The sequence below is a fragment of the Fusarium mangiferae genome (genome assembly GCF_900044065.1).
Source record: "Fusarium mangiferae strain MRC7560 genome assembly, contig: FMAN_scaffold010, whole genome shotgun sequence".
NCBI classification, from domain to species: domain Eukaryota; kingdom Fungi; phylum Ascomycota; class Sordariomycetes; order Hypocreales; family Nectriaceae; genus Fusarium; species Fusarium mangiferae.
The window spans coordinates 155,353-167,359 of NW_024573930.1; the positions used below are offsets into that span (position 1 = coordinate 155,353).

The following is a 12,007-nucleotide window of genomic DNA, read 5'->3' on the forward strand; positions in this document are numbered from 1 at the left end:
TGGCTCAGGTTGCAACGGGCAGGGGAGATGCATTTGTTTAAGCGGGGGTTAGCGCGATAAGACGCCTGTAGCAACTTTACTCCACCGAGATCAAGTTCGCGGCGTATTTTTCGCCCGCGCGGGGTTTGACGCGTCCCTCCTCTAACGTCGGGGGAAGAACACAGCTATCCTTCATTTTTATGATGAGTTGTTCTACTTAGGCCTTAAGCTTTAGTAACAATTACAAAGATTTATGATTATTTAGGAATAAAATACTAAGTCTTATGATCATTTAGGGAATTATATACTAAAGTTTGGGTCATCTTCCAAATTCCAACGATGCTTTAGGGTAAGCTTTCGCAATTGTGAGATTGGGCCTGCAAATATCAGGACAAACACCATGGGGGCAGACAAGCCAGTTCGGCAGGATAGGCAACAATCTGTGTGAATGACTGCATTTCACATATAAGTTTTAACCCGGATCTCATATACTCATTGACACTTAGCAGCCCGTCTGTTCAAGACCTCCAACTTTGGTCTCGTTGACCGTGTCCCTATGTAATTGACCAGCCCTCGGTGGCTCACAGCAGCGACGTTCGAACATTTCACAACAGACAGCTTGGTGCTGTGTACTACTTTATGAAGGCATTGGGATACTGGTCAAGATGTATCTCATTCGAACAGTTAATGAACCGTCAATTAAAACTCATAGACTACTAAACAAAGACTAGATCCATTCCGAGCCAACCTCGACGAACACCTATGAACCCTGACACTTAGAGAATGTAGCGGAATTGCATGTTCTGACTGGTTAGTATGTAAAACCCTGAGTGAAAACAGACGACTTACCTTCTTATCAGTGAGGTCATCCTCATATGCATGGTCAAATCCTTCAGTGGTACCAGCCTTGTCGCGCTTGCTGTTGGACCACATGCATAGACCACGGTAAACAAGAGCAAGGAGACCGGCTATGATGGAAGTAACGACGACCACAATGAAACCAGGCTCAAAGCGAGGTGCGTCTCCTTTCTTGAAGCAGAGAGGACCAACAAAGTTACCGAGACAGTAGCCGATATAGAGACCAGAGGAGGCTACGGATCGCTTGGTATATCCCGCAGTGTTGGCAATCTGGTGCCCCATCAACACTGCATAACCGCCACCGACGGATGGGAGAACTATTGTCGGGTTAGTCTAAACTCGGATCGTTTCAATGAGGTACCTACTATACACTGCAAAAAGCAGGGCTCCCGTAGCTGAGAGTGGAAGAAGCCAGAGCAACAAAGCAGCAAGGACAGTGCCCATCTGAGCAATAAAGACCAGATAGGACCTGTTGTTCTTGAACTTGTACGCCAGGTAAGGGAAAAGAAGCTGAAGTGTTCCAGCGTACGCGCCACAAGGCATCATGAGCAACAGGGAGTTGAGTGTGCTAAAGCCGAAACCATGGATGATGATAGGGACGAAAGTCGAGATAGGGGCATTGGCAATCATAGACAAGAAAGCAATGGAGAAAACGGTCCAGAACTTGGGATCAAGCAGGAGTTCCCAGATCTGAGCGACTTTGAGATGAGTGTTGCGGACACCAGAGTTGTTGGTCTTGAGTCTCGCAACCAAGATATATCGTTCTCTCTCGCTGAAGCCCTTGGCACGGACGGGATCGGGAGGGAGGACGAAGACGAGGATAATGCCCCAGACGATGGTGAGAGCACCAGAGAAGTAGTACATGTATCGCCAAGAGGATACTCCTCCGTTGATTTGACCGAATCCGTAGTTGATGATAGGGGAGATGATCGAGACGTAGCCGGTGCAAGAGTACCAGATACCCATGCGCATGGCCTGTTCGTTCTTCTTATAGAAACTTCCCTAAGAAAGGCTAAGTAAGGAATCAACGGGTATGAGACAAACAGACTTACGACTATCATCATGAACATCGGAGATATACCTGACTCCAAAAGGCCGAGGAAGAACCGCTGAGTGTAGAGTGTCTTGTAATCTTTGCAGACCACAGTCAGGATGAGGCAGATACCCCAGAGTGTGACAATGCCGGAAGCAACTCGTTCGATGGGATACCGCTGAGCGAGCATCATGGCTGGATAAGCTCCAATGATGAAACCGAGATAGAAAATGGCAGCCGACATGGAGTATCGATCACCAGTGAGAAGACCCAGATCTTCTCTGAGTCCGAACAAAGCCTTAGAGAACACATGTTAGCAACGACTTGAAGCTTAGAGATAATAGACATACAGCTTGGGATAGCATGGCCTTATCGTAGTACTGCAGTCCATCTGTATATCGTTAGCTTGCATGCCCTGCCCGACGATCATGCAGCTTACATGTAGCACAGAGAACAGGCATGAGCTTCCAATCAATCTTGCGGCGCAACTTCTTCTCCTCCGCCTCAGTCCAGGCCTCATCACCTGAATAGGCCCCAAGGACTTTCATCGCCTCATCCTGATGGACGGTGTCAACTTCGACTCCTTGCTTGGGAGTCATGCCTGCCTCCTCTCGATGGTTGATAGCAGCGCCCTTTTCAGAATCAGACATTGTTGATTAAATGATGAATGATGGTGAAGATGATGATGGAGCATTTCGAGTGGATCGGAGCTCGATACTTATCTTGATTGAATCTTGCTTTGACGCTGGATGGTACGGGGTAAAATTCTGGGGTAGAGTCCGGGGTGGATTGTTTGTGCTGGATGGGCTTGGCAGGCTTTTCTGTTTTTGGTTTGCCGATCTTGTGCCGATGGCCTGGACCCGACGCTATTGTTGCGGGGTGACAACCTCTTGACGCGTGAGCTTGTATAGTTCAAAATCTTCTAATCATCTGTGCCATTCTGATCTTGACTCAACGTGGGGTTATCAGCCTAAGAACATTTAAGTTAAACTATTGGTAAAAGCAGCAAGTTTGTCTCGGTCTAGCAGTTTCTCAAGTCACACCCAACAAAGACAACATGGAGAAAGCACCGCAACTTGAGATTCCTCATGGCGAGGCAATCAAAGCCGTCAAGCTCATTAACCCCGTCAACTTTGGACCTGCGATTCTTGAGAGGTTCATGGCACCAGCTGTTCCTGGTCTAGAGACATTCAAGAGTTCACCTTCATTATCATTCCTCATTGAGCACCAGTCTGGGAGGAAGCTAGTCTTTGACCTAGGAATTCGAAAGGATTACAACAATTACTCACCGTCCATTGTCAAGTATTTGCCGACTACCAAGTACACTATCGAAGTAGCGGGGAATGTGGCGGATATTTTGGAGGAAAATGGTGTTCCCTTGACTGAGATTGAAGCCGTGATATGGAGGTTAGTTCCACAAACCGAGAGAACCCGCTGAAAGTCCAAGTTACTGAACTATCTAGCCATTGGCATTGGGATCACATCGGAGATCCCTCCAGTTTCCCTCATCGCACAGATCTTGTCGTTGGACCGGGCTTCAAAAATGCAATGCTGCCAGGAGCACCGGCGAACCCAGAATCACCCATCCAAGAAAGCGATTACGCGTACGTATAGTCCTAAAACATGTGGATGATCAAAGCTTACCATTGGTAGGAATCGTAATCTGCGTGAGATTAGTTTCGAAGGCCCAGACTCTCTCAAGATTGGTCAGTTCCCCGCGTTTGACTATTTTGGAGACGGTTCATTCTATCTCCTCGACAGTCCCGGGCATGCCGTTGGTCACCTATGTGGACTAGCAAGGACTGCAACTTCCCCAGACACTTTCATTCTCATGGGGGGAGATGTCTGCCACTACGCAGGTATCTTCCGCCCTTCCAAGTTTCTCCCAGTGCCAGATACCATCAGCCCTCATCCATGCCATCCACATGAAGACGGTGTTCTCTGCCCCGGAGAAGCTTTTGCACGATTGCAAAAGTCGCGAGGAAGAGAAACAACAGATACTCTCTTTGACTTGACGTTTGGTTTGGATCTAGAACTTGCTTCTAAGACTACCAAACAGCTGCAGGAACTAGACTGTAACGAGAATATCTTTGTGGTTGTTGCCCATGACTCCACCGTCCGCGATGGCGTTCCTCACTTCCCAAAGAGTCTCAATGATTGGAAGGAAAAAGGGTTTGGGAAAGGGTTGAAGTGGGCTTTCTTACGCGATCTGGAGAAATTCTGGGAATCTGAGGGTTTACTGGAAAGCCGAAAGGACTAGGACGAAAAGACTAGATCGTAACAACTTAAATTAGTGAATAGTTCAATTCAACTATATTTTGAGCTATCTTGATTTGAGAAGTCACCGTGAATAGAGCCGTCGGCCACTTGAAATCGGGCAACTTTTATCTGGATTGCCGGCCTGAAATGCACTACTTCTGACAGGTGTCACAAGCCCCTTTGGATTATGACTCTACTGGCTTGGCAAGCCATCAATTCAACAACTTCGGTTTCTTATCAACCCCGTGTCCGAGTATCGGACGCCCTTTGGCTAGCGTTACGCGATGTCAAATGACTCGGCAATGGCTGGTTATCCTATTTGGGAAAGGCGGGAATAGCCTCAAGTTTAGCTCTCGGTTACACGATACCCCAGCCTACAGCCCCCGGATGTGCGGGGTCGACAAGGAATCCCTGGAATGCATACAGAGGAGAATAAACCCGCGGGCATAAATCGACACGCCGGACGTAACCCTCATGATACCTAATGTGCTGCAACCTTCATCGATCTTTAAAACTTTGTCATACCTCAGCACAACGCCACTTTTCTATCTGGCAACCAATCTACTATCATCGTTACACAACTTCACAATGCCTTCAGCACAACCAATTCGCGGTGATGCATTTGGATCACCAGACAGCAACTTAGACTATGATGTTCTTATCGTTGGTGCTGGACTCAGTGGTATTCTCAGTCTGTACCGCATGCGGGAACTTGGCTTGAAGACACGAGTTATCGAAGCAGGTTCCGGAGAGGGCGGAACTTGGTTCTGGAATAGGTATCCTGGGGCCCGGTTTGATTCAGAGAGCTACTCATACATCTTCTCATTCTCACAAGAAGTTTTGGATGAGTGGAATTGGACCGAGCACTTCGCCCCCCAACCAGAAACACTTCGGTACATTCAGTATCTCACGGACAAGTTTGACTTGAAGCGTGATATGCAGTTCAATACACGTGTGAGATCGGCAAAGTTTCAAGAAGATACATCCTCGTGGCTACTGGAAACAGAAGATGGCGAGCAGTACACATGTCGATATCTCATCACCGCCATGGGCATTCTCAACCAACCAACTTTACCAAACATCCCCGGCGTACAGAACTTCAAAGGACAAGCCTGGCATACAGCCAGATGGCCAAGCGATGCTTCTGCTCTGAACGGAAAGCGAGTGGGCATTATTGGAACCGGTGCTACAGCAATTCAGACCATACAAGCCATCTCAGATAAGGTTGGCCACTTAACAGTGTTCCAAAGGACACCAAACTGGACAGCTCCACTTCGAAACAAGAAGATCAGCCCAGAAGAGATGGATGAGATCCGCACACGATACCCAGAAATCTTCCGCAAATGTGCCGAATCATACGCATGTTTCATTCATGTCGGTGATAGCAGGAGTGTGTTCTCCATGACAGAAGAGGAGCGTCAAGAGCAATGGGAGAAGCTCTATGCTGAGCCTGGCTTCGCCAAAGTTCTCAGTGTTTCTTCAGATGTCTTCACAGACCACAAGGCGAACGAGCTTTACAGCAAGTTCCACGCCGATAAAATCCGTGCAAGAATCAATGATCCAGAAGTAGCTGAGAAGTTGATCCCCAAGAATCATGGTTTCGGCACAAGGAGAGTTCCTCTTGAGAGTGGTTACTTTGAAGTTTTCAACCAGTCAAATGTCAAGTTGGTTGATATTAGAGAAGACCCGATTTCTCAGATCACAGAGACTGGCGTTCAGACAGGAGATGCGTTTTATGAGCTTGATGTTCTTATCTACGCTACTGGTTTTGACGCTGTCACTGGCTCTTTCAATGCGGTTGATATTGAAGGCCGCAATGGGACGAAGCTGAAGGATGTCTGGGCTGAGGGCATCAGGACATTCTTGGGACTTACAGTCCAGGACTTTCCTAACATGTTTATGATTATGGGTCCTCATCAGATGTTTGGAAATATTCCTAGGTATGATCACCGACTTTCTTTACTGCTATCAGTACTAACCAGCTACTCCAGGTCCATTGAGTATGCAGCGAACTGGGTTGCCGAGTTTATCCGATATGCTCGTGATAATAAGATCATCAGTGCTGAAGCAACTGATAAAGGAATGGAGGAATGGACGCAACATGTGCATGAATGCGGAAAGGGTCTATTAGCCAATGAAGTTGACTCGTGGATGACCGGTGTCAACAAGAACTTGGCTCATAAGCAGAAGAGATCTATGACGAGATATAATGGTCCTGCGCCGGGGTATCGAAAGAGATGCGATGAGGTCAAGGGCAGGGATTATTCAGATTTCGTGTTGAGGTACGCTTGAGGATAGGGTCTATTAGAATTTAAATGCTACTATGATATCATCGCTTGTGATGGAATCAGGCCTAAGACGTGTTACTGGGAGACTGGTTGCTTAAAAGGGTTTCACCTTGAAGTTAATGATAAGCAGATACCATGTCCTAAGCTTAGGAAAACTTATGATACTTGAGAATATTTTAGAGTATTTTAGAACATCTTATGATAAGTTTAGGGAGATATTTGAATACCTTCTATTGTTTATTTCACCTATCCGATTCAGATTCCAAAACCTCGTGACCCTAAAGGTTATCAGACATGAGATAGTTAAGCGGTTTTGACTTCAAATTGTCTAGCCTCAGGGCCCGAGAGGGCCCAAATAATTCCCTCCTCCACAACTCTATCCCATCTCTTAGACTCACTCAACTGGTCCCCATACCTACGAAAGCCATGAGGTAACCCTTTGAAGACGTGAATATCGGTTGGGACTCTGCTTCGATGTCAGTTTCAATGGTAACCAAAACAGCGACTGCTGACTTACCCTGCCTCAGCAAGCTTCTTGCCATACAAGAGTCCTTCATCCCGCAGAGGATCGGCCCCAGCGATTCCAAAGACAGTAGGAGGAAGTCCCTTCACCTGGGTAGCTGATGCGTTTCCAGTGTTTGCTCGGAAATCATCAGCATCTGGAAAAGGAACCGGAAACTTGAGCATTCCGGTAAAGAAGTCGATCACCTTCTTGGGAAGGATCGGTGCGTCTTCATTCTGGACATATGAAGAGACCAAGGGATTAGTGAGTTGGTCAAGTTGAGACTGGTAGTGGTCGAGGTGGACCAAAGCTGGGATCATCAGGATCTGACCAGCAATCTTGGGATACTGGCGGATATCTGGTGCAGAGATGTTCTGTCCCAGAGTCAAGGCCGCGGCTAACTGAGCGCCAGCGCTGATACCTCCAATGACAACCTGGTCAGGTTTGCCTTGAAGCTCATCGATATGATCGTGCACCCAGTAAAAAGCATCTTCGACGTCATTCCAAGCTGTGGGGAATGTATGATCCGGTGTGTGACGGTAGTTCACATTAACAACCGTAACCTTTGCCCCAATTGCGACTCTCGAAGAGATAGCATCTTCAGAGGAGAGAGTACCGAACAGATATCCTCCACCATGGAGGTGGATGTAAATCGGCAGCTGAGCATCATCGGCAGCATCGACAGGCTTATAGCTTCGTGCTTCTATGGAAGAGTTGTCTCTGGTAGGAATCTTGTAGTCTTTCATGCGGACCAAGTGACCCAGCTCCTTCATGCCATTCGCAGATATCTCCTCACGACCTTTGTTCACTACGGCCTGTCTCTCATAGATATCCGCGAAAGTTGGGGGAGGCGGGAGACTTGCCTCTACCGCAAGCCACTCAGCAGATTTGGGGCCATATTCCGAAAAGTCGCACATGATGAAAGATTCGACGGTGATTGAACAAATAACTCACGATATTGATTGATCTCAATTGTTAACTCGCCTCAACAAAACACATGCTTGAGGGGTATCAAAGCCTCAGAGCACGTAATTGGCTGTAGCCATGTGATTCCGTCCCCGTTCCTGCCGTCGTACCTCGGCGCGACCCCACAAAATGAAGTCGAATTAGAGTTATTAAACTCTGGCAATTCCTGATTAGGAAAGCCGCACGACAGTACCGGAGGAAGGAGTACTCAACATCGACCGCATGATTAAATATTGTGAATGAGATGATAGATTATATCATTTCATAATACAAAATTATCAGTGATCTAAAAACAAACACCGCCATGGCAGAGATACCCACTCAACCTCCGTCTCGTTCACTAAAGGACAAAGTCGCCATCGTCACAGGCGCAGGCTGCTTTGGAGATGGTATTGGCAATGGCAGAGCCATATCAATTATGTTGGCCAACGAGGGTTGCAATGTGATATGTCTCGACATGGATCTAGAGTGGGCAACAAAGACAGCCGATATGGCCAACAAAAGTGCAGCTTCCAAAAAGGCGATACCGGCACAAGGAAATGTCACAGACGCAAACGATTGCGAAAGTGCCGTTGCTCTTGCATTGAAGGAGTTTGGCCGTCTGGATATTCTCGTCAACAACGTAGGCATAGCAGGTGCTTCCGGGACAGCCATTGACGTGGATATGGCCAAGTGGACGATGGGTCTTGAAGTGAATGTTTCAAGCATGGTTTTGATGGCAAAGTATGCCATACCAGCAATGGCCAAGAACGATGGTGAGATCAAAGGATCTATCGTCAATATGGGGAGTGTAGCCGGCTTGAAGGGTGGTACACCTCATCTCTTGTACCCAACTGCAAAGGGAGCTGTTGTCAATATGACGAGAGCCATGGCAGCTCACCACGCCAAAGACGGCATCAGAGTAAACTGTGTCTGTCCCGGAGTAAGCTATGAGCCTTCGAGAGCAAGAGGATTGAGCTAATGTTTGCTAGATGCTTTATACACCAATGATGTACGCAAAGGGTATGTCAGAAGAAGCCAGGGAGGCAAGAAAGGCAAGGAGTCTACTCGGAACTGAGGGTACAGCTTGGGATGCTGCTTGTGCTGTTGTGTTTCTGGCGAGTAACCATGCAAGGTGGATTACAGGAGCTATTTTGCCAGTTGATGCTGGGACAACTGCTGCTGTTGGAACTAGCTTGCCTGCTGGCGCAAGCGTTAATGGTTGATATAGATAACCAAATGCTTACATATAGAATCAGATCTACATGAATGACTAGATATTAATCATCTGCTAGAGACCTACTACCTGGATAGGCTTAATCAATCGTCAAGACATTTTATAAGTGCCAACGAAGACTACTTCAGGATCGCCTTGAACTTGGGGAACGGGCTGCCACTCCCCAATGAGCCATTTTAGACGGATTCGAGTAGTCTCTGTCAAAGTACTGTGATAGAACCCTCGCGATTATATGTCTTCATACTGCATTGCCAGTACGAGTCGTGGAGTTGTTTGGCCTGAAATTCTGCAAAACATTGGTCTACCTAGTTTTGAATTCAGCCATATCCGTATGACCCACTCTAGGTGAGGAAAGAAAACTCAGAACCTTGATCCTAAATGAAAAAGAAAACTTAGGTAACTTAGCATAAATTTAGGATAAAATTTAGATGAATCTTAGATAAGTTTTGGATAAATGTTGGATAAGTCAAGTATAGATTTAGGATTCCCTTTCCAGAGTTTATTTTGATACCCTGTATCAAAGCCCGATTTTTTCTTGCTCCCCGAGGCCACTGTGTCTTTGACGTCTTTCCGTTTGTATTGGGACCCAAGGTCGATATCTGGGATAACTGTGAGATATGCAGTGGCGCCTTTTAGGCACGCCTCTTGAAGGACCTCCAAATCTTGTCCCCCTATTCTCTTCCTGCTACACGTTAGAACATTAAGAACTTAGATGGTTGTTTAACCTCATAGGGGTTCTCTTTTTCGCGAGGCATCACAAATCGCAAGGAATTCATTTGCTCTCTTCTCCTCCGCCTTCTTCGCAGAGGGAAGATTTCGTGTCCAGATTCCGGCTAAACAGGCAACTTCTGTTATATTCGGGGGCGCTGGTGGTTCTGGAAGCAAGATTGGGGCAGTATGTGAGGTATCCTAATGCTTAAGGGCTTTCTGTATCGCTTCCTGCTTCATCTCAGTCGTGATTATTGCTGCGTCAAGATAATATGCTTCGAAGATGTCGTCATGTGCTCGGTACTCTGTGGCCATCACTGCAGTATAATCGTAGATATGCTGGCCTTGGGGGCGGCTCTCGACAATCACTTATTCGCGACCCGAGCCACCATCGTCACTACTTATCGTAAAGGGATCTAGCGAAGCTGCTTTGGATTGAGATCCTGCAATGATGAGAACCCTTCTAAACTGAATGAAAACCATTTTGTTGACTAACACATAATCAATTGAACTTATGAACGAAGCTAATCATGTAGTAACGCCACTCTCGCCTTGATCTTTCCTTCGCCCAATGCCCCAAGAACTTCCTCAAAATCTGGTAACTTTCTGGTTTCAACTCGTGGACTAATATGACCAGCAGCAATGAGCTCAAGAACCTTCTCTAGATCTCTGACTTGACCTCCGTAAGAGAAGATGAAAGAAAGTCGCTTTCTGGTGCCAATCTTCATGTGAATCGTGTTTTCCGTGTCAAGACTACCGATGCAGAGAAGTTTACCGCCACGACGAACTGAAGCACATATTAGTTAGGACTCGATATAATTTTTAACAAAATATTCACTTACCGATATGCTGAGCATCTTCGAATGTCTGATGAGTACCGACAAAATCAAGAACGGTGTCAATCTTTCCTTCCAGACCATTCTCTTTGATGAAGTCCTGCGGAGGTTTTCCTACTGGAACGATATCCTTTTCCGGTATGCCCAAAGCTTTGGCTTCATCAAGCAGTTCTTGTCGAATATCAGAAACTATCACTCTTGCTCCAATGTAACGCACAATCTGGAGAGCATTGAAACCCAGTCCACCAAGACCGAACAGAAATACAGTCTCATGCTTTTTGACTTCTCCTCTCCTAGTGATGGCGTGAAAGGCTGTATTCACAGCGTCAGTGGCCACGGCAGCTTCTGCTGCGCTGACGCCACCAGGAACTTTGACCGCAGCTCGGATATCGACAGCAGTATATGGTGCATAGAAGCCATCTTGACCAATACCTGAGTGATGGCCTCTTTCACAAAGTTGAGCCAGATCACGAGAACATTCAGGGCAATCATCCTGTCCACAGCCCGGGACCGCATGAAGAGCCACAATATCTCCCTGTTTACCACTCAGCACTGATCAATTCCAAGATTTGAAGAACATCACTCACCACTTTCAGTCCATTGTCTTGAACATTGCTACCTATTTCAATGATCTGTCCGCAACCTTCGTGGCCTAGGATATACTTTTCCTGGAACCAAGATGCTTGCTTTTCTATCGTAAGGAGAGAATGGTCGCTTCTACAAACTAAATTATTGGTCAGATTTTAGTAAGCTACCAGAGAAGGCAGTTCGTACCTCCAGATGCCAGCATCTTACATAGGATGCCATTTGGGGACACTTTGGGAACGGGCACTTCTTCAAAAACCTCGAATATGTTAATGCATTATTTTATGAAAATTGTGAGTTTGCATATTACCGGCTTCGGACTTCCTTTGTGTTTTCTCCACGCAAACATGGTTGCTGGTACTCTTTCGGAATTCGTGACAGCCATGATGAAACTTGCTCGATAATTTGAATATGGTGATTAACGTCGATATTTCTCACTGGAGTATAGGTAGCGGTAGTCGAGCCTAAATCATGTCCTATTGTTCGGTTTACCGAGAGCTGTCGCCAGCTCGGTTTCCTTCCCCAGACACGGACGCGTTTCGGTAGGATTTCTACCGAGGTTCTGCGAGGCAACGAGAACCTATGGTTGGCTTAGAAATCCACCTCTAATAAGCTGGAGAATGCGGGGGAGTGGCCGCTACCCACGATGGCAATGCTCTCGGTTTTCCTATAAGAGTGTAGCTCCGCCAAAAGCTCCACCACAATTTGTTTTCATGACGTTAGGTCGCTGACTCGCTGGTTTGCCGATGCCCTTCAATAAGAAATTCATTCTGGCTG

General features: G+C 46.7%; 6 protein-coding genes across 6 annotated transcripts; 3 read left to right on the forward strand and 3 right to left on the reverse strand.

Moving 5' to 3' along the window:
- Positions 1 to 755: 755 nt before the first annotated feature.
- Positions 756 to 2,520, reverse strand: FMAN_02130 (uncharacterized protein; the record flags this gene model as incomplete). The annotated part of the gene is made up of 6 exons (XM_041835448.1): positions 756 to 782; positions 829 to 1,154; positions 1,203 to 1,839; positions 1,890 to 2,168; positions 2,221 to 2,261; positions 2,310 to 2,520. The coding sequence occupies 6 exons, from the start codon at positions 2,518 to 2,520 to the stop codon at positions 756 to 758; spliced, it is 1,521 nt and encodes a 506-aa protein (XP_041685611.1).
- Positions 2,521 to 2,927: 407 nt separating this feature from the next.
- Positions 2,928 to 4,130, forward strand: FMAN_02131 (uncharacterized protein; the record flags this gene model as incomplete). Its single annotated transcript, XM_041835449.1, has 3 exons — positions 2,928 to 3,277; positions 3,334 to 3,474; positions 3,524 to 4,130. 3 exons carry the CDS (start codon positions 2,928 to 2,930, stop codon positions 4,128 to 4,130), a joined length of 1,098 nt encoding a protein of 365 aa, XP_041685612.1.
- Positions 4,131 to 4,717: 587 nt separating this feature from the next.
- On the forward strand, positions 4,718 to 6,421 carry FMAN_02132 (related to monooxygenase; the record flags this gene model as incomplete). The annotated part of the gene is made up of 2 exons (XM_041835450.1): positions 4,718 to 6,069; positions 6,121 to 6,421. The coding sequence occupies 2 exons, from the start codon at positions 4,718 to 4,720 to the stop codon at positions 6,419 to 6,421; spliced, it is 1,653 nt and encodes a 550-aa protein (XP_041685613.1).
- Positions 6,422 to 6,720: 299 nt separating this feature from the next.
- FMAN_02133 (uncharacterized protein) lies at positions 6,721 to 7,836 on the reverse strand (the record flags this gene model as incomplete). The annotated part of the gene is made up of 2 exons (XM_041835451.1): positions 6,721 to 6,883; positions 6,935 to 7,836. 2 exons carry the CDS (start codon positions 7,834 to 7,836, stop codon positions 6,721 to 6,723), a joined length of 1,065 nt encoding a protein of 354 aa, XP_041685614.1.
- Positions 7,837 to 8,189: 353 nt separating this feature from the next.
- On the forward strand, positions 8,190 to 9,090 carry FMAN_02134 (uncharacterized protein; the record flags this gene model as incomplete). The annotated part of the gene is made up of 2 exons (XM_041835453.1): positions 8,190 to 8,807; positions 8,857 to 9,090. The coding sequence occupies 2 exons, from the start codon at positions 8,190 to 8,192 to the stop codon at positions 9,088 to 9,090; spliced, it is 852 nt and encodes a 283-aa protein (XP_041685615.1).
- Positions 9,091 to 10,333: 1,243 nt separating this feature from the next.
- On the reverse strand, positions 10,334 to 11,615 carry FMAN_02135 (uncharacterized protein; the record flags this gene model as incomplete). The annotated part of the gene is made up of 5 exons (XM_041835454.1): positions 10,334 to 10,596; positions 10,652 to 11,180; positions 11,233 to 11,369; positions 11,420 to 11,489; positions 11,541 to 11,615. 5 exons carry the CDS (start codon positions 11,613 to 11,615, stop codon positions 10,334 to 10,336), a joined length of 1,074 nt encoding a protein of 357 aa, XP_041685616.1.
- Between the last annotated feature and the right edge of the window lie 392 nt (positions 11,616 to 12,007).